The sequence below is a fragment of the Gadus morhua genome, chromosome 1 (genome assembly GCF_902167405.1).
Source record: "Gadus morhua chromosome 1, gadMor3.0, whole genome shotgun sequence".
NCBI lineage: Eukaryota > Metazoa > Chordata > Actinopteri > Gadiformes > Gadidae > Gadus > Gadus morhua.
In genome coordinates, this window is record NC_044048.1 from 10,876,972 (window position 1) to 10,899,117 (window position 22,146).

The window sequence follows — 22,146 nt, forward strand, 5'->3', positions numbered from 1 at the left end:
ACATTTAAAGACATTTCAGGATTATATAATCCTTATTTGTTGCGTGTCTATAACGCTGTTAATACAATAGACCTGCAGTAGTCCTAACCCACCACTAGATGGCGTTGCTGTCTCGCAGATCGCCTCCTGGATAAATAGCAATATTCCAAACTCCATATCGCAAGGATGTGTGGACTGTCCCTTCCTGTTTTAGTGCCGAGACAGCCACCGTACCGACACATCGGAGCAGGGATACACTTTCAACGTGATTATGTCTGTTTTTTCGCTCTGCGTATCAAACAATCGCTTATTTATACCTCGGCGTTGGAGCCAGAGTGTACCGTGTTAGCGCCGTCGGGGAAGCCGCTGTGTAATGTTATGTTATGTTATGTTACGGATCGCTCGTAACATAGCAGGCCTATTTACTGCGCTGCCAACCCTTGTTCCTTTCCTGTGTCAATGAGTGTCCTACCCTCACTCTCATGGCGGAGACTAAAATCATATACCACATAGACGAGGAGGAGACTCCTTATCTAGTTAAATTATCAGTCTCTCCGGAAAAAGTCACCTTAGCGGATTTTAAAAATGTCCTCAACAATCGCCCAGTCAACAGCTACAAATTCTTCTTCAAATCGATGGACCAGGATTTCGGGTAAGTGGCTAGTTTGTACCACCATTAATTTCCATTATATCTCTCTCGCTGCTGTTAATATTTGCAAATGCGTTATTGGTGTGTTATAGCTATATATAGGGTGTATAAATAGCTTCATCAGACGACCACGATGGCAGCAGACACTGTAACCTGGGCACATTAGTGTGGGTTTCACCGCATCTGGCACCTGTTCATTATCACATGCTATCCAGTCCACGATTGGGAGAAAACATTGTTTCAAGTACAGCCATATCTCTGTGTCTATCTAAAGGCTGTTCTTGACAGCTCTGACTCACCTCTCGCATGTACAATGGGAAACAGACCCTTTGTATCCACGCTCTCCTTCCACACACACATGCAAATACAGATGAGTGATGCATGCAGATGTCACAACTATTGACAAAGCCCTACGCGTTAAGGGTCACAGAGGTCAAGTTCGGGGTCCTCTGGTTCAACCTCAGGATCGATCTTCCAAGTAGACTCTGTGATCAGCTTTCACCGTAGTCCTTTTCTTTCGTTATATTTAAAAATAGCTCTGACAAACATCCCCAGGTTTCGGTTTTAACAAGTTAAATATACCAAAGGTTCGAAGACCGGAGCCTGTCTGTCCCTTTACACATTACCGTGCACGGAGCTTGTCCCAACAGGTAACCTCATTCAGGCCTCATTGGGTTTAAACACCTTTTGCCTTATCCTCCAATGTTTTCATCATGGTCTGCCTTAAGAACCATACACCATGACTGCACAGCTACAGAGCACTCTGGACTGAGTGTGTGATGATGGTCCCTTTTCATGATATTGACCCTTTATTTCTATTCAGCTCATTTAATTTGTTCTACGCTCGGTAAAACAAATAATATACAACGTAGTAAGTAATATAGAATTTAAAAATTGAATAGCTGCAGCCAACGAGAATTGCATCATGTTTTCAATTGTCCGTAATGTCAATGACTGGGTGAGGTCATGGTTTTAAAACTGAACCTATTGTGTCACGCCTCTCGCTGGGGGAAGCATATTTATGTCAATGTGCGTTTCTCATTCCAATCTGATGTCTCACTTGCTCTCTCTCCCTCTCTGCTCTTGCTCACCCACTCTCACTTTCGGTCACCCTCCCACACACTCGCAGTACATGCTACAGTATACAGATACAGTAGATGTCCCGTCCGCTCTGTATGAAGTTAATGTGTGTGTAGGTGGTGGTGGCCATAGAGTAACTGGACGATTGTGACCTTGTGAGGGGAAACCGGTTCTTCCTGGTGCTTGGCCCGTCCCGAGTTTGGTTTTTATGGTCTTCATCCCAAACTTCCTGTCTCTCTGGCGTACAGCTGGCCTGACCTCAGGTGATCCACAAGCAGATTACACGGTCAAACAAGGCCTGTTTGCTCTTAACCCTCTGTGTGGTGATGACATGGACCCTGTGTTGCCAGAAGAATATTCACCGCCGGTCCACCGCGGTGCTCCCGTTGGAGCGGTCAACAAAAACACCAAAAAATAACATGGAGCCATGGATGGGATATGGCACTAATGAAACTTGTTGTGTTGTGTTCGTGTTGTGTTCTCAGGTTGGAATGGACCGACTGACCGACACACACATGCACACGCAGAATGATGCGCGCGGACATACACACACACACACACACAAACACACACACACACACACACACACACACACACACACACACACACACACACACACACACACACACACACACACACACACACACACACACACACACACACACACACACACACACACACACACAAGGTCTGAGCCGCCTCTGTGCGAGCATCCTTGTTACTGAGCCAGAAGCTTTAACGCCACATGGTATATCAGCCCAGTATCGCAAGAGGAGTCCGACACGCAGAATCACCAAGGATACCAGGCTTTTGTGGTCGCTATGCAGTGCGTACACTGCTTATGTGCAGACGGTATGGCTAGCAAAGAATTAGCTGGGGAGGAATAAGACTGCTGAGCGCAGAGGGAAAACATCAAATCCCTTGCAGTTATAGACAGTGTTTGAAATGCAAATGAGCAGCCAGTGAAGGGGCTTCTGTGGTGGACCCCCTGTTGAGAGCAACCAGCTCTTTTTTTTTTCTGCCAGGGATAACTGAACTGGATTGCTGCCCTAACCGTATTAAAACAGCAAGAGCAATACAATTGTTAAAGAGGCTGTGTTATAAATGCTATTTCGTTTTGGATTTCTCTCTTTTAAAGGGCCTGTGTTCGTTTGACTCAGTGCGGTCGTCACGGTAGTTGTACGTTTTCCATAATGTCAGCCTCACACCGATGTTGTTTATTGAACATTTTCCCGTTGACGTTGACGTTCAATGATGTGTTCTAGCCTTCGCTGCATCACCAAGATATTTAGGCGTTAACAGCACTTTTTCTTTATTATGATTATTTTTAATCCCCCTGCTCACCACAGAGAGATTAAAGGTTGGGTGTTGTTGTGTATCCCGGGTCCGGTCGGTGCGGGGGGCGCGGGTGCGAGACCTCACTACGATGCTAGTCACACAGAGGCTCACTGGGCCCGCTGAGGAGGCAGCCAAGACGAAGAAAGAGGCGGCCTTGTTTGTGTCTCACCCAGGGAGCAGGGCTGCGAGGGGCCGCGGCCCCCTTCCCCAGACAGCCGTGCTGAGCTGCCCTGCTAAGAGGACAACCATCCAATGGGGTTTCTATTGCACAATTGTGTAATTTGCAGGAAGAAAGGCACACTCAGTGTTTAAACATGGAGGAAGGTCAACTAAACAGCGGCACCGTTCTATAACATGAGTATTAACTAAATTAGTTGGCACAGTAATGATAATATTTTGTATATACTTTTTGACGTTTTGAAATATGTCATATATATATATCATAACTTTATTAGAAGGAGCAGCAGCCCTTTGGCGGTCCCGTTAAAAAGTCCTTTGACTATTAGTCACTGTTGGTCGCTGTCCTCCGCCTGACCACTGATAACTAGGTTAACTTCACAATAACTAGCCCTCATCCGTCTCGCTGGTCATAAACAAACATGTCTAATCTTCGGCGGCTGCACGAATACATTTTTCCCTACAGTGTAATATTCTGCAATTACCCTGCTAAGTCTTGTGCCATTATCCTGTGAAATCTGTTAAGACCTATTTAAGCTGTCATGGCAGCTCTGTTACCCCAGTAGAAACCAGACACATGCCTTTCTGCTCAAGGCTGGGTGTGTGTGTGTGTGTGTGTGTGTGTGTGTGTGTGTGTGTGTGTGTGTGTGTGTGTGTGTGTGTGTGTGTGTGTGTGTGTGTGTGTGTGTGTGTGTGTGTGTGTGTGTGTGAACCATTACCCTTAACAGTCTAGAGTTTAACCGATGCTGCTTCTGATTATAATCTTATCAGATCACATGTAATGACGCACAGAATCAACATTAATTTACATGGGTTTTCATTTAGTTACATTCAGTGCTTTTGAATGACTTTTAATAGGTTATTTTAAATATGAGAAAATATAGATTTGTTGTGCCCTCTGCCAAAACGTCGAACGATGCATTCTGAGAAAATCTGGCTTTCTCATCGTCTATCATGGACACAAACCACTCCCACATCCTCACCAGTAAGGCACCTTTCAGCAAGAGCCCATTGAGCCGGAGAAGGAGCGAGAGGATGCGAGCACTTCCTCTACCTAACAGGGCTCCGCAGCTCCGGGCTGGCAGCCCTCCCTCTCTTCCTCCCCGGGGTGGGACCCGCCGCCGCGGCAGCAGCCTCCGCGGTCACTCACGACCACAAGGCTGGGTTATCTCTGCTCACCACTCCCCGCCCGCCGAGTCCCACGGCGGGCGCTGTCGTGCGGGCCGGCCGGGCTTGCGTTTTCTGCAGTAATAGGGACGTTTCTGGCACACAAGAAAGAGGGGGAATGTGTGTGTGTGTGTGTGTGTGTGGGAAGGGGTTCTGTAAAGCCGCTGTCAGAGACCGCCGCATGAAATCTTCTTAGGCTTCCCTGTCAATCTCATGAGGCCTCTTCCTCCTTTTCATGTGCCATGTTCAAAGTCTACTGGCCAGCACAGGATTCTATTCAGGCTCAGAAAGCCTTGACACATAGCCAATGCTGGGGGACTTCTTTGCAGTGTAGCAGAAAATTACAAAAACACACAGGCGGTATTGCAGACTGCACCATGATCGATAAATGTATGTGGGAGAGTGTGTTTTATGTGTGTGTACGACGTATGTGCGTGCGTTTGCCTGTGGTTGTGTGCCTGGCTGTGCCTGCTTGTGTGTGCATTTATGCGTGTTTCACTGAGTGCTTGTGTGTGTGTTTGTGTGTGTCTGACGGTGCTTGCTTGTGTCTGTGTGTATGTGTGTTACACTGCCTGCTTGTGTGTGTGTGTGTGTGTGTGTGTGTGTGTGTGTGTGTGTGTGTGTGTGTGTGTGTGTGTGTGTGTGTGTGTGTGTGTGTGTGTGTGTGTGTGTGTGTGTGTGTGTGTGTGTGTGTGCTGTGCATGGCGACCACCTTGCAACGCTGCTAGGTGTTACCCAGGTCCTCTCCCACCCTCCTGATCCATGTGACATGAGTATAGCAGGTGTGAGCACCAGTTAATGCTGAACTGTGTCCCAGGAGGTTAAAGGTTAACTGGGAGGTATTTCAGTTGGGAATAACACCAGAGAGGACCACAGAGAGGCAGGCTTCACAAGATCTCTCTATTATTACAGGGAAAGAGTGTGTGCCCTGCTGTCGAGGTCGCCAATTCACACCGACTTTCACGTGCAAGACACATAATACGTCCATGTTTACAGATTAGGAGGAAGACACACTCAAGCACGCATGCACGCGCACACACACGCATCCACTCACATACACGCACGCACACAAACACACACGTTTGCTGTTATAAACAGTCATACTGGGGGTATAACTGGGCTGCACACGAATGCCCTCTTAGTATGTGTCTTTCTACAGGATACATCTATCTGTGTGTATTCAGCCTGTCAGTCCGTGGTTAAGGATTATTCATTATGGTCACACTGTGGTGTACTTACCACAAAGCACATGCATGAATAAATTGTCCTCAACTCTATGATGTTTCTTGTGCTTCAACAGTCTTAACAGAATCAGACAGTCAAATCCACAAAAGACAGATGACCAGGCAAAGATCAATAGTTCCCATTCCGCCACCACAAAGGCCTACTATACTAGAATGATGAAGGCTTCTATGCACTTTGAACCGAAAGGCACAAATTACTTTTCACATTTAATCATGTCAGTGTTTGTCTTTGGGCCGTGCAGGGCAGTGAAGTGTCTGAAGGCTACAATGGTTATATATGTAAACCGACTCCTTGACTACATCTCTCCTCTCCTCCTCTTCCTATAGGGTGGTCAAAGAGGAGATTTCCGATGACAACGCCAAGCTGCCCTGCTTCAACGGGAGAGTGGTTTCATGGGTAAGTAACGTGGATGGTCCTCTCGTTGCCCTGGCCTGCTACTAGCTCACGTTGGGTCATAGAAGGGGCTCTCAGTGGGCTAGCCTGCTACTAGCTCACGGTGGGTCGTAGTAGGGGTTCTCTCTTGGCTAGCCTGCTACTAGCTCACGGTGGGTCGTAGTAGGGGCTCAGTTGGCTAGCCTGCTACTAGCTCAGGGTGGGTCGTAGTAGGGGCTCAGTTGGCTAGCCTGCTACTAGCTCAGGGTGGGTCGTAGTAGGGGCTCTCAGTGGGCTAGCCTGCTACTAGCTCACGGTGGGTTGTAGTAGGGGCTCAGTTGGCTAGCCTGCTACTAGCTAACGGTGGGTCGTAGTAGGGGTTCTCTCTTGGCTAGCCTGCTACTAACGGTGGGTCGTAGTAGGGGTTCTCTCTTGGCTAGCCTGCTACTAGCTCACGGTGGGTCGTAGTAGGGGCTCTCTCTTGGCTAGCCTGCTACTATCTCACGGTGGGTCGTAGTAGCGGTTCTCTCTTGGCTAACCTGCTACTAGCTCACGGTGGGTCGTAGTAGGGGCTCTCTCTTGGCTAGCCTGCTACTAGCTAACGGTATGTTGTACTAGCGGCCCTCGTGTGGTCGATGTTAATGCAGCCACACGTCACCTACGCTCAGCCTCTTCAGTACGTTTGACTCATAACATGACTTGTTTGAGCTACACAATTCCCTGCAAAGGTGGGATGGGAGCAACCACAGTGCGATAAGATGGGCATAAAATGTTCATGTATTTATAGCGATGACAATTTCCTAGTCCGGTTTATGCCCCTGGTGCAGTGGGCAGCTGTGGTGGCTGATGAAGGCTGACTGCACAGCAGAGCCCCACCAATATATCGGCGGGCCGATATTAGGCATTTATTTAAAAATAATATTTAAAAGAATAAAAATAAACATTATTTTTAATTTTTTTGGTTATTGTGTTTTTGTTCATAGGACTTTGAGTTTCATATCTTAAGTTTGTATTTTTATACATTTTATTTATCAGAACTTTAATACATTCTAATTTAGACTTTTCTGTTGTGACAATAACAGAAAATAACACTAAAATAATAAGGTAATGCAGTTTAAAAATAAACTTTGTTTTACTTTTAAAATGCATTACCTTATTATTTTAGTGAGGACTCATAAATAACTACAAATAACCAATGTTGGGGAAATCTTTTTATGTTGTGTTACGCGTTTCTGGAATTTATTTTTTAAATATATATTGGCCGATATATCGGAATATCTGATTTTTAAATCACCAAATATTTGTATCTGTATCGGCCTTAAAAATCCTTTATCGGTTGGGCTCTCCTGCATAGTGCACACATTTAATTTAATGAAATTCATTAAAAAGCAAATTCATTGGTTTTAAGTTTAACTAAACAAAATGTCAAAATTAGTAGTTGATGTCAAAAAAACAAATAAGTAAAGCATAATTCTTATCCGAAAGCTGTACTATTGAATCCTGTCACAGTGACTGCTGACGTTGCACGCAGACAAGGAATGGAGAGTGCTATAAAATGTTATAGTTTCATAGTAGTTTTAGCCGTTACTTAAGACCAGCCATAAAAAACGGTAGTAGCTGTCAAGTAAACAGTGATTTACACAACATCTCCAGGGCTTGTTCAGGGCATCTGGTGCAAGGTGCAGGTTACAGAAGGGGCTGTGTGTTGTGTGTGCAGTTCCTGAGCGGTGCTAAATTAATTACTTTGACAGGAGGGGCTGCGTGCCTTTATTCCACTGTGAGCGTGTTTCCATGCTCAGTGCACTGTAGTTAGCAGGTCTTATTCCAGATGTTGATATCTGCGCAGTACTTAATGGAAGTCCCTGCTCCTCAGATTCTCTAATGGCCATTGCTGTATCAATGATCAGAGATCAGCACGACTATTTGTCTTCACATTGTGTCTTTTCATTCACAATCGTAAAACCGCGCAGTTTTGAAGCCTGCATTTCACAAACATATCACATAATTATCCCGGTGAGTTTTGCTCGAAATGATCTAGATTTCCCAATTATGTTACTTGAATCATTGAAACGTGAAATGTCCAGACATAACTCAGTCAGACCCCAGTCGGGCTACAGAGAGACAGCCAATCAGCATCAAGCACCTGGTGATGGCCACGCTGTTCCAGCAGATGTAAGGCATTCATTAGAACAATGAGCCTGCCTGGTTCCAATTAGGGGAGCGGCGACACAGTCGGCTGAGGTGTAAAATAGATCTTAATTATTTACCTAACGATCCCTGCTGTCACAGGCCCCCCCCGGAGAGACCTGTCTCCCCTCGATCTTCTCATTAGACTGGAATTAACAAAGCACTTCTGTCTCCTGGAATTGTATCAGTCTTTATTATTTCTCGCCTAAACCCTCAAGTCGGAGGGCCGGGTGCTATTCTTGGGTTTCCTCCATCAGTAGGTTGTTGAGGTACCACTGCAGCAGGGCTCACAGATTGATATCATATATTCATTTTGCGAGACTCAGATATTGGATTTCGGGTGTTGTTGTGATTGTAAATTCTGGGTGTTTATTTATTTGTATATCTGTAAGGGCGGGTTCTAGCCAGGTTAAAATCACGTTATTCCTGTACGTTCTTTGTATTATTTAACATGTGATTAATAATAGGTTGCTCTTTGATATTTGTACGTTCTTTATATATTCGTGTTGTTGTTTGCATGTTTTAGAGTTTGTTAGGGTATCTTAACAGGCCACCCTGCCGTGAGGAAAATATATATTTTGTATTCCCAACATATCTCATTATCCCGCTTCTGCTCGAGTGCAAAAAAGTGATAATTAAAAAAATGTAATCATTCAGTATTTTCTACCCTGGTCTTTCTCTCTCTCTCTCTCTCTCTCTCTCTCTCTCTCTCTCTCTCTCTCTCTCTCTCTCTCTCTTTCTCTCTCTCTTTCTCTCTCTCTCTCTCTCTCTCTCTCTCTCTCTCTCTCTCTCTCTCTCTCTCTCTCTCTCTCTCTCTCTCTCTCTCTCTCTCTCCCAGTTGGTACTGGCGGAGAGCGCACACTCTGACGGGGGGTCCCAGTGCACGGAGAGCCACCCGGAGCTGCCCCCCCCCCTGGAGAGAACGGGGGGCATCGGAGACTCACGGCCCCCCTCCTTCCAGTACGTATACACACACACCCTGCTCAGCGTACGCCATGTGCACGGCCAATTACACACACAACGACCCCACACAAACAAACACACACAAACAAACACACACAAACAAACAAACACACTCACACACATGCTGCTCAGCGGACGCCATATGCACGCCAAGTAACACACAATGCGCGCACACCCACTCAGACACACACCCACACACAGACGCAGACACACACACACACACACACACACACACACACACACACACACACACACACACACACACACACACACACACACACACACACACACACACACACACACACACACACACAGGGGAGGAATCAGTCGCCCTCACAGACTTGCTACACCTGCTGACCTTCGTGTTCGCTGCGTGCCATATGTGCTAATCAGAATCTGGAGGGCTCATCAGAGAGATTTGCCCCCAACGGGGGTCTGGCTGTGGTATGTATGACTGGATATGTGTGTGTGTGTGTGTGTGTGTGTGTGTGTGTGTGTGTGTGTGTGTGTGTGTGTGTGTGTGTGTGTGTGTGTGTGTGTGTGTGTGTGTGTGTGTGTGTGTGTGTGTGTGTGTGTGTGTGTGTGTGTGTATTTCCATAGGGTTTGATACATGTACGTTCATGCTTGTTTCTTTGTGTTTGTGGGTTGGCGTACGTGTGTTTACGTGTGTTTGTGTGTGTGTGTGTTTGTGTGGGTGTCATTTAAGTGTGTATGGGTCAGCCAGTGTGTCTGTGTTTATTGCGTTTGATTATGCGTACAGTCATGCATGTATATGTGTGTATGGCTGTGTGTTTGGGAATTTGTGTTTTCCCATAGGGTTTGACTATGTACAGTCTTGTATTTGTGTGTGTGTGTGTGTGTGTGTGTGTGTGTGTGTGTGTGTGTGTGTGTGTGTGTGTGTGTGTGTGTGTGTGTGTGTGTGTGTGTACATGTGCACCTTTTCTCTCACGTGCACGTAAACATCTGTGCCTGCCCAGCTGCAGCTGCATGTCGTGGAGGCGTTGGTCTGCTCATCTGCCTAAGCGTTCGTACACGATGCGCTCTCTACAAATAGCCATGATAGCGTCCACATCTTCAGGGAGAGCCCTAGTGCTGAATGAAGCCTATTGTGTTCCTGCCCGGTTTTACTTGACTGTTGACGGTAAGACTAATATTCAGACTTCAACTACGTTGACCAAGGTGTTGTGCAGCAACAGAGCCACCGCCTGTCCATCCACGCCTTGTGTTTGTGGAGCTATGAATGATTGATTTTGGTGTATGTTGATGAAGGCGAGGATTTAAAGGAATCAGCTCAGGGGGGGGAAGTGGTCGATGGCACCCCCCCCCCCCCCCCCCCAGTACCCCGATATGCTGTCACAAACGGATCTGGTCCGAATTCTGCTGACATGGGGACACCTCATGTATCCGCAAGGACTGTTTCCCAGCCCGGACTTTAGCTTAAAACAAGACAGGGAAGGGTCGTTACACATGCTAGGGAAAAGGCCCAAAAGCTATATATAGAGAGTGTGGCCGGGGGAGACGGGGAGGTGAGGGGGGGGGGGGCGGTTGTGGCCGCTGGCTAGCTGGCTCAGGGGGGTTGTTTCTATTACTGCACCGGAGCAAATATGAACGAGGCGCTATATCGAGGACACACAGTCTGTCATGTCCACCGGTATCTCTTTATCCCGGGTTTGACATCTCGCCTCGCTCTTGCCCTCTGTGGGTAGCTGGCTGTCTGGCCTGATCGTTTTATTGTTCCTGCTGCTCGCTCCGTCACGCACGGTGACTGCTGCCCCCTTGTGGCTCAGAGGAATATATCAAAAGAAAGACTGTGATGACTTTCTTTGCCTCGCGTCACTTCCACCGACCCCATCCCCCCCCCACCCTGGGCTCTGCATTTCCACCCTCCCCCTCCCTCCTTCACAATCGCTCTCCCTTTCTCCCTTTCTTCTTCCTCTCTGAGGGCGGATGAGGGAGGCTTTCTCTTCTGAGAAACGGCGTGAATATATTTATCCATAGTGGATGTCCACTCTGCCTGAAATGCATGACATCTCTTCCTCTCCCGACCTCTCTCCATCTCTCTCTTCCTCTCTTCACCTCTCTGCCTCTGTGTAAAAAAGCTGGTGTGTTACTTTGGCTTCGTGGTGCCACTGTGCTGCTGTCTTCATATGTTTCTCCTGCGTCCGACGCTGTGAATGGACCTGGGTCTCAGCGAGACCACTAGAATGGGTGTTCCAGGCGGAGGACGCACATAATTGATGCGCCTCCGCTCTGTAATCCGGATTAGCGGACATTAAAAAAAGAACCCAACAGAGAGTCCCTTGAGGAGGAGGATGAGGAGGAAGAGGAGGAGGAGGAAGAGGAGGAGGAGGAGGAGGACGAGGAGGAGGAGGAGGAGGTGGAGGAGGGGCTGGGGTTTGGGTGGGTGCAGGGCTCCCCGGCTAATCTTCCCAAGGATCAGCCCCTCCTGTCTGTCTGGAGAGGAGCCATCGACAGACAGAGAGACAGACATGGGGGGGGGGGGGGGGATGAATACACAGACAGATGATGAGATGGAGGGACAGAGAGACAAACAAACACAGATGTAGGGCAGAGCTGTTCAAGTCTTTTTTGTCTTAAAGACAGAAATACAGACAGGATATAGGAAGACAGACGGATGAAACGACAGACAGACATGCAGTGAGACAATCTAGCAATCAGCCCCTTATGGACCCTCGGAACACAGCGTCGCCTTGACAATCACTACTGTTATTTGGCGGGGGGGGAGAAGGTAACGGGGAGCACATTTGCATGCGTGCGCTGACCTATGCTGGCGAGTCACAGCCCAGGTGCGTCCATTAGCGCCGAGATGCGAGAGGCGCGTTAGCATGGTTTGCTGAACCTTCAGACGGCTGGGTGAACAAAGCAGAGCCTCCTCCTCCAGCTCATGTTTATTTTCCCTCAGCTAGTCCCATCCTGCTCGTAAACAACAGGGTTGAATGATTGGGGTTGAATGATTGGCCATTTAAACCCTGGCCGTGTCTAGAACAGTTAGAATTTGTCCCACGCAACGCGACCGTTTGCTGTTGTGTTTTATTCAGGGTCTGTGTAGGGGACACCGATTGAGTGCTCAAATGATGCATGTACATTGATGCAAATGCCGGCCCGCCTGTGTGTGCGTGTGTGTTTGTTTGTTTGTGTGCAAATCAGTTTGTCTGCTAGTGAATGTTATGTTTGTTTGGATGATTCTTCATGCAGGTGAAGGTTGTGTTTAGCCTCTATGCTTGTGTGCGTGTGTGTATATATTTATATCTGTCTGTGTGTGTATTATGTGTGTGTGTGTGTGTGTGTGTGTGTGCTTGCATGCACGTGTGTCTGTATTTGTGTGTGTGTGTATATTTAAATCTGTCTGTGAGTATTGGTGTTTGTGGGCTTGCGTGCACGTGTGTATATATCTGTGTGTGTGTGTGTGTGTGTGTGCTTGCGTGTACTTTTGTCTATATTGGTGTGTGTGTGTGGTGTGGTGTGTTTGTCCCTATGCTTGTGTGCGTGTGTGTACATATTTATATTTTATATCTCTGCGTATGTGTGTGGGTATGTATCTGTGTGTATTTGTCAGATCAAGTGTATGTGTGGGTGTGTGAGTGTGTGGTGTGCGACGTGCGTGCACATGTGCGTTTGTGCCTAAGTGTGTGTGTGTGTGTGTGAGTGTGTGTGTGTGTGTGGGCAGGTTCAGGAGGAGCCGGGGGGCAGATTGTTATTCAGTCAGGGGGCTGAAGTGGCTGTGGCCCCAGGCAGCGTGGTGAAGGCCCCAGAAACCTGAGGCCTGTGAGAAGAACTCTACCCAGCCTGACTGGCACGCACGCACCCACGCACGCACGCACACACCCACGCACGCGCGCACACACACACACACACACACACACACACACACACACACACACACACACACACACACACACACACACACACACACACACACACACACACACACACACACACACACACACACCCATGAACCCAAGTACATAACCCACACCGACTATATCACTTTTTAACCCCCCCCCCCTCTCTCTCTCTTCTCTCTGTCTCTGTCTCTGTCTCTCTCTCTCTCTCTCTCTCTCTCTCTCTCTCTCTCTCTCTCTCTCTCTCTCTCTCTCTCTCTCTCTCTCTCTCTCTCTTTCTCTCTTTCTCTCTTTCTTTCTTTCTTTCTTTCTTTCTTTCTTTCTTTCTTTCTTTCTTTCGGTTTCTCTCACCCTGTCTTTCGCCCTCCTTCGTGATCAGGCCACAGGCACCATCTGTGCTTTCACGAGTGCTCATTAATGCTAGTATTGTACACAGTGGCTGTGGCCTCACAGGGTATCTGGTCATTATTGACACTTTCTGGAGGAACACACACATCATCATCACATACCAGGAAACAATCGGGCTGGTGCTGGGCCCAGCGGGGCGCTGGATGTGAAACCCAGCGGTAACACGAGATGAGAGGTGGAGGAGCATGTGGGAGCTGTAGACAGTGTGGAGGTGTTCATACGAGACAAGAAAGAGTCTGGCCTTTCCTGCCCCCTGTGCATTTAACAACGTGTGTGTGTGTGTGTGTGTGTGTGTGTGTGTGTGTGTGTGTGTGTGTGTGTGTGTGTGTGTGTGTGTGTGTGTGTGTGTGTGTGTGTGTGTGTGTGGGAGGGGGGGGGGGGGGGGGGGGGGGGGGGTTGTGTGTACGGGTCCACGGGTCCACGCGCACCTGTGTTCGCGCGTGGGTGTACTTACACAGCTATAATTAGTGTGCGTGTGTGTGTGTTTGTGTGGCTACATGGTTACACAGCTACAGATATACACAGAGCTATATTGTACTTAATTGTGTCATTTGTGTGTGTGTGTTTGTGTGTGTGTGTGTGTGTTTGTGTGTGTTTAGGTGTGGATCGGGGCCTCTGTACTTATATAGCTTATACAGCATACGTTGTGTGTGTTTCTGTGTGTGTGTGACTGTGTGTACATGGTTAAGCAGCTATAGTCATACATAGTAGCCATATAGTATTTCATTGTTTTTTATGTATGTATGTGTGTGTCTTTGGGTGTGTGCTCCTGTATATACTTAAACAGATATACTTCATGTGTGTGTGTTTGTGAGTGGGTGTACATGGTTACGCAGCGATATTTATAAACAGCAACTATATTGTATTCAATTGTGTTAATGTGGGCTTGTGTGTGTGTGTGTGTGTGTGTGTGTGTGTGTGTGTGTGTGTGTGGGTGTGGGTGTGGGTGTGGGTGTGGGTGTGTGTGCGTGTGTGTGTGTGTGCGTGTCTGCGTGTGTGCGTGTGCGTGTGTGTGTGTGTGTGTTTCAGTGCTAACGCGGTGAGCAGTCGCGACGGCCTTGACACGGAGACGGGCACCGAGTCCCTACTCAGCCACCGGCGGGAGCGGGAACGGGAGCGGGCGCGGCGGAGAGCGCGGGAGACGGAGAGTGAGTACGCCCAGCGCCGGGGGGGGGGGGGGGGGCCTCGGCCTCAGGCTCTGGAGGCTGAGGGGTCTGGAAAGGCAATTATCTTGTCATTTCCACATTATCACATTTCACCGGGCCACAACATACTTTCCTGATCGCCCGCCTCGCTCCGCTCGCTCGAACCGAAACGTGGAGCAGACAGACAGCCACAGAGATGACGGGCAGGGGGCTCAGCCTCGGACCACCCCCCCTCCACGGGGGACAGACACACAGGACTGGCCCATGCCAGTCTGCTGCCGCTCCTCACAGTGGAGCGGGACACACAGTCGTTTGGCCGAGACGCTGGAAATATGGAATAGAAAATATAATTGCAGTGCGGAAGCTGTTAATCATTTTACTGCTGCCTGCGTAGGATAACCTAATCTTAAAGACGGCAGACTGGATCGCAGACATGGCTAATTATTGCTAATTATAAAAATCGTCTGCCATACTTGTTGGAGGCCGTGGTAACAGGGCTGCTCTTTGAGAAGCTCGATGCTGAATACAGTTTTTAATTTATTTTTTACAAACAAGATGGGCTCGAAAAACAGGGAAAATACTGGTGGGTTTGAGGCGCCACAAAGTAACTATCCAGATGCCTCCGACTCGTGGTGTGTGAAACACGTCCTCTCTCTGCAGCGCTTTCCCATCTCTCCCTCTCTGACTCTCTCTCTCCCTCTCTAACTCTCTCTCTCTCTCTCTCTCTCTCTCTCTCTCTCTCTCTCTCTCTCTCTCTCTCTCTCTCTCTCTCTCTCTCTCTCTCTCTCTCTCTCTCTCTCTCTCTTTCTTTCTTTCTTTCTTTCTTTCTCTCTCTCTTTCTCTCTCTCTCTCTCTCTCTCTCTCTCTCTCTCTCTCTCTCTCTCTCTCTCTCTCTCTCTCTCTCTCTTCCTCTCTCTTCCTCTCTCTCTCTCTCTCTCTCCCTCTCCCTCTCCCTCTCCCTTATCTCTACTCTACCCATCTCTCTACCCTCTACTACCTCCTTCCATTGTTTGCTGCTCTCTCTCCTCTCTGCTTCTCCCTTGTAGATCCTGCGCTAAAGGCTAAGGATTGACGCGGTGTGATTTGCATCGGCTGTGTTTGGCGGGGGTGCGACAGGAATAGAGCTGTAGAACCGTGGCTCGCAGTAGAGCTAACTAGCCAAATGTGTTAATTGGCTTGTTTTTGGCTGCTAATGATTTCCGTTGTTGCCATTAGGCCTCATCATGATTGCTGCGCTCTTGTCTTGTAAGGAGTCCGCTCTTAATTTGGCGTAGGGTCGGCTTAACCGAGCCTATTGATCCGGCACTATGGGCTTCAATGAGTCATATGAATAATTGATATGTGTCTGCTGCTTCCTTGATAATGCTGCTTAATAAACCCCCTTACACTGCATGTTAATTTGGCATCAGAAAAGGTTAAAAAAAAGGTGCTATTGCCCCTATCAAAGGGAAAAGAAGATGTGCTTGAAGGCCATTTATGTTTGTGTGTGTGTGTGTTTCCTATGCACAACACACACACACAAAATGCACACCCTCTTAAATTGTCTTTGTCCCTTTATTGCTCCATTCATTTGCGTCTTCATTCTCTCTCTCTTTCTCCGTCAATAGCCCAGCCACTAGTTCATTAGCTCTAATTGAGTGAGGGGGGGGGGGGGGGGGGGGGGGGGAGACAGATCTCTCGCGTGTGTCGTTTGGTGAACGCCTGCTTTGATGCCCCACACACACCGGGGCCCGGGCCTGTCCGCCGGGGCCCCTAATACAATCTCAATCCATCTGGTGGAGCTTGTATTGGTTTAGGAGCCTGCTGCTGCTGCTGCTGCTGCTGTAGTGTGTCGCGGTCACGCAGCCTGCAAGTCGTCCCCACCCTCCTGCTCGCTCCTCTCTTAAAGCAACACTCCCCGCCTGCAGCACAACAGACAGGAAACTCCCCGTGTCACTCTATACACGGGCAGTGCCGGTGATCCAGGACGGTTGTGTGAGGGCGAGACACCTCACAGCGTGCACTCTGAACGGAGAGGGCTCCGCCGTGGGTCAAACATATCCCCCCCCCCCCCCCTCTCTCCTTTCTGCGGTGCCTTTCTGCCAGAGGATAAATAATGCAGAGGTGGCTTGACAGGATGCAGTGGGCTGGCAGGTGTAGGACCCTGAGGGGAGCGTGGGGCGGGAGGGGGGGGGGGGGGGGGGGTAGGAGAGGGTTCGGTTCGGTGGTCCTCAGGCTCTGTTTAATTTCTGTAACCTTAACCCTTTTTTTTTTACCTAAGTTGTCTAAGTTGACTCCTTTTGCTCCTTTGGGCTGAAGTTCTGCTCCCAAAGAATGCGATGCGTTCACGTTGAATTAGACGGCTCACATCGTGTTCGCTCATGTTCCTATGGTTCTGAAGGACACAAAGGAACACGATGGAAAGACAGCTCGAATGTTTGTCTAGATTTCGGGCAAAAATCGTATTTGCAGACGCTTCTAAAATATATATTTTCTATCATTTACGATGCATGACAAGATCTTTAAATCAATTTAATCACAAGCAACATGTCTCTCCGTAAGCCTGTGGTACTCATCTCTGGGTTTTCGGTCCTTTGCTAAGTCCCATCATGTGATTGGTCAGAGGCGGATTATCAGATGTACCATATCTGCTGGCTTGCCCCGGGAAGAGAGGGCGGGAGGAAGAGAGGCAATACCTTTCTCGCACTCCCAGACTGCTCACTTTCTGTGTGTGTTGGATAAAGGGCACGCTGTCTGCTGAGGCTGGGGTGAGAGCGATGAGAGAATGTGTTGTGTTGTTATTGTAGCTAACATGTTAGGGCTTATAATACATATGCTAGCTTCGTGCACTGCCTTTTACGGTTAGTTAAGTACAGATTAACTTTTTCTATGTAGAACCTTGATCAAAATAGTGCTTTTTTGTTTAGTTCATGGTGACATAATTTATGTTACTGTGAGATTTTTAAAGAGGTGATGTAGTTTATAGAATATTTTGTATAATTTAAGGGCCTGCTGTTTGACAGACCTTTCAGACATTTTCTGATAACACATTTGTCTGATGCAGATACACCTTGCTAACTATTATATAAACCATGCTTTATACTGAAAGCACCGTTAGAGGGCTATGCTACCTCATTATGTTTAACGCATCAAGGTGCAATGTTAATGATGATTTACTATGGTAGTATAATATAATCTCATACCTGGATTCTGGACATTTTTCCACATATGATCGCTCAGTGCTGTAGTAAAGGGCGTTGTGCTACGGTCAACGATACATTACTGTTTCTGCTGCCTCCACAGTAGGGCTTGGCCTGGCTGTCTCCCTGCCTCATAGGTGTGTATCTAGTGGAGCCTGTATGGGCTGTGACAGCACAAAGCTAGCGGCCGGATACAGCCTCAGGCGTCAACAGACTCAGCGGCACAAAGACAGCGCCCCAGCCGACGCACCGCAGCACCCCTGGTGATCTTAAAGTTTGCCTCAGAGTTTCTCCGAGCGTCTCTTCAACAGTATCCCCGGAGCGCAGACCCTTCTGGCCTCCTTGAGCAGACGCAGCTCAGACCTTTTGCCTCTTTAGTCTCTGAGCAGCGCGTAGGAAGTGCTAGCGATGGGAGCGACCGCGTTGCTGGAATGTTTTACTTGCTCCCGCCAAACGCGCTCCGTGCCACGCCCTCGGCGCCTCCGCACCAGAGCCTTCCAGCGAATCCGCTGTCACCCCGAGACAGCCCCGCCCCCCCGGGACTGTGCGTATGCAGATGAGCGGGGTAGGCTGGCGGATCTGTGGGAACCAATGGGGTGGCTCGGATCATAGTGGATTGAGCGATGTTGACATATTGTGTGTGTTTGCAACAAAGTCACTTGTACATTATTGTTGTATAGTACAATATGCGATTCTGAATCCTTTATGCAATTTGACACATTACAATTCTATGTATTTTCTTTATCTTTTGCTTACATTTAATAATCATTTAAACATATTGGATATGAATGAATGTAACCTTTATAACTGATTCACACAAGGCTATGATTTTATTAAAACCACCCTTAAACAGTTTAAACAGAAGAAAGCTCTGTTCCGCCTCCGTCACCCTCCTCCTCCTCCTCCTCCTCCTCCTCCTCTTCTGGTCCGAGGGGGAGCTAACCGCCTCTTCCTCCCTCCAGTCCCCCGCATCAACGGCCACGCCAAGTCGGAGCGCACGGCGCGGGACTCGGCCATGGGCTACGACAGCGCCTCGCTGATGAGCAGCGAGCTGGAGTCCAGCTCCTTCGTGGACAGCGAGGAGGACGAGGACGCCAGCAGGTAGCCCCTCCCCCCGGGGGGACACTGTGTTGTTGTTGCTGGTGGCGGGGCGCGGGTTGACGTCGTGTTTCCTCTCCTCTCTCCTCTCTCCTCGCGGCGGCGCCGCTGACGCCACGCCCCCCCCCCCCCCCCCCCTGCAGACTGAGCAGCTCCACCGAGCAGAGCTCCTCCTCTCAGCTGATGCGCCGACACAAGCGCCGCCGACGGAGGCACAAGGTGGCCAAGATAGACCGGGTGAGTGACTGTTCCACGCGCTGTCACCAAGAGCCAATCGGAACGCTTCCTCCTTGATCGATGGGGCGAGGTCACGTTCACTCAGGGAAACGATCTCTATTCGATGTCTGCGGCTCTGACACACAAACTCTGACACAGTGATGGGCTGCAGCTGCAGGGCGACACAGCATCTTCTGTCTTGGCGGATGTGGATTTAATGAGTTTATAGATAATGTGGGGATCCTTTTTAGGGATTCACAGAGTATCTGTGGATACCTTTTTGCATGTGATTTATTATCTTAGCACTTATTGTTATTATTAACACTTATTGCCCTGCCCCTGATTGCACACACACTTTGTTTTGATTGTGGTGACGGCGCTTGTATTCCCAGGAAACAGGTCTCAAAAGTGTTTGGTACCACTTGGCCCATAGAGGGCACTGTTATTTGCGGGCAAAGTAAAAGGCTCACCCCAAGAATTTCTGAAAGTTGGTTTACATGCCTTATTTTGCATGCTGTACCCTTTTGAGTCTCGGACACATAATGTCCCGTCTGGTTTAATTTTCTATACAAAAATCTTCTTAAATTTAACCACTGGTGCAAATGACCCAAAATATGGTGTGCTCTATTAAATGATAATTGGAAATTGAATCAGATTTATATGGATATCAACATTTTGCAATATTCAATCAATCCCAACTCCACTTGAGACAGGGCCAAGGCCCGTAAACAGGGTCAATAGCTCAAAAGATGACGTCACATTGTCAATCTGAATAAATGCTAAGCTAAGCGCTGAGGCTTAAAATTGCATCTTAAGGGATTGGCTCTTCACAAATGACTCGGATCTACTCAGGATTCTCTTGGGGATACTTATCTTATCGCGGGCAAGGGCGTTCATGGTGTAGGGCGGTGCAAGTGGGCTGTGAACACCTTCTGTGACAGCAGTCCTACGTATTATCATTACTTATCAAACTAATAAAAAAAATGAATAGAATCTTAACCCCAGTGTGTCTGATAACTGCCTTCTGCGGCGCACGCTATTGCAGCCGTCACACCAAGAGCATATGAGATTGAAGGTCCCCTGTCTCTGCCCTGTCTCCTCTCCAGTCCTCCTCGTTCAGCAGCATCACCGACTCCACGATGAGCCTCAACATCATCACCGTCACGCTCAACATGGGTACGCGCACAACTTCTTATTCATAGTCACGGTTATCTGTCACGGGAAATGTTTAGAAATGTGATTTTGTGTTTCCCAATAAACAGGGGTTTTAATGTAGTTTTGTTATGTATGTTTGTCGTCCTGTCATAAAATAATGTCAGAAGTAAGAATACGGAATCCACCCGCCGCTAAGCTCCTTCCCATTGGTTAATGACCACAGTGTGTGCTCGCCGTTCGGCCCCCCACCTGTTGGATCCCTAGCCCTCAGGTCGTGTGCCTGTTTCATTGGCTCATTCGTCTGGGTCCAGGGTCATCCTTGGCAGCCCTAGTCTCCGTGTACACAGTCGACTCCAAGCACGCCTGTGGCATCTCTCCACCACCCTGCCTGTAACGTAACCTAATGCCCTCCCCTCCCCTTCCTCTGACAGAGAAATACAACTTCCTGGGCATCAGCATCGTGGGCCAGAGCAACGACCGGGGCGACGGGGGCATCTACATCGGCTCCATCATGAAGGGCGGGGCGGTGGCCGCGGACGGCAGGATAGAGCCCGGGGACATGCTGCTACAGGTAGCCCCCCACACACGCACGCACGCACGCACGCACGCATACGCACACACACATGCCCAGGGTGCACTGGGCGTAGGCCACATTCACCATGCATGTAGTCACCGGGGCGTGCCAGCCGCTGGTCCAGGTCCTGTCATCTATGGTGTTCTCCCTCCTGTCTGATGTGCTCGGTACATACGTACAGATGTACCTGGTCAGCACGCGGCTCGGTGGAGAGGCTGGCATCAGTTTGATTGATGTCTCACTTGATTTCTAGTTAATAGATGCTTTTATCTTTTAAGTGAGTCCGACGAGAATAAAAGCATTCAATCAATATAGGAGCAGTTTTAACAACCGGATATAAGCCAAGAGCAGCTGTGGCTTTCAGGGTTGGGAGGGATTGTGATTAATTGTATTATTAATCCATTAAAGTGCTGCTCATCAATGAGTCAGTGCCACTTAAACATGGCTTCTAAAATATATAAAGTATATATATATATATATATATTTAAGTAGAGATATATAGACAACATGGCTATCCTAACACAATAGGCAGGTCAGTTTATCCAACACAGCATTTTTCTTGTAGCACTGGCTATATTTTCAGTGAAAAGCCCCCTTCACTCTGTGCCAGACTTTGAGAAAATAACTGGTACTCCCACACTAATGGGAATGGCCAGTGTATTCCCCCTGCCCGGATTGTTGCTGATGCAGTAAGAAAGCAGTCCCCTGGCTGTAGTCTTTAATAGAAGCTGTTATTCTGCTGCTCAGTTCCCTCCTGCTGGCGTCCGGCTCTGATCTCTGTGTGACTCTTGTCACTGGCCCCACCCGCTGTAGTACCCAGAGTGACGGTTCCCTTATTGCTATTTGGTCCTTTTTAATTTAACTTCTACAGTGTGAAGCCTGCGTTGGTTATTACCTCCCGGGAGGCCGACAGCACTGCAGAGAGTTTCTGGTGTATTGTGTGTGTTCAGAAATAGTTTTTCTAAAATTGAGTCGTGTTTCAATGTAAATACTACCTTATTCTAACGTCATGATACTTCGTAGGGATCGGCCTAATTCGATTGGTCTAAATCGATTGATCTAATTTCCCCCACCAGGTGAACGATGTGAACTTTGAGAACATGAGCAACGACGACGCGGTCAGGATACTCCGAGAGATCGTGTCTAAAACTGGGTAAGAAAACAAACATACACAGAAACGTTACTATAACTACAGTATATATAATGTACTATAACTATACTATATACTATCACTAGACTATCACTACACTATAGTATTTACGCACAGAAAATGCACATGTCTGTGCACCCATCCGCACCACAGCAGAGGATTGAACGTATTAGTAAGGAAATCTCATCGACGGTAATTCAA

General features: G+C 48.2%; 1 protein-coding gene across 6 annotated transcripts in view; it reads left to right on the top strand.

The window, feature by feature from the left end:
* The first annotated feature begins 167 nt into the window (after nt 1-167).
* Nucleotides 168-22,146, top strand: part of dvl1a (dishevelled segment polarity protein 1a) — a 28,693-nt gene continuing 6,714 nt past the window's right edge. For 3 of the 6 annotated variants that reach the window (XM_030355920.1, XM_030355913.1, XM_030355945.1), the window contains exons 1-9: nt 168-631; nt 5,962-6,031; nt 9,033-9,154; nt 14,458-14,576; nt 18,715-18,853; nt 18,994-19,087; nt 20,173-20,242; nt 20,653-20,792; nt 21,872-21,948. In XM_030355920.1, the coding sequence (XP_030211780.1) occupies nt 462-631; nt 5,962-6,031; nt 9,033-9,154; nt 14,458-14,576; nt 18,715-18,853; nt 18,994-19,087; nt 20,173-20,242; nt 20,653-20,792; nt 21,872-21,948 (1,001 nt within the window). In that variant the 5' untranslated portion in view covers nt 168-461. The remainder of the gene's footprint in view (nt 632-5,961; nt 6,032-9,032; nt 9,155-14,457; nt 14,577-18,714; nt 18,854-18,993; nt 19,088-20,172; nt 20,243-20,652; nt 20,793-21,871; nt 21,949-22,146) is intronic. The other 3 variants (XM_030355928.1, XM_030355925.1, XM_030355937.1) reach the window with 2 other exon arrangements.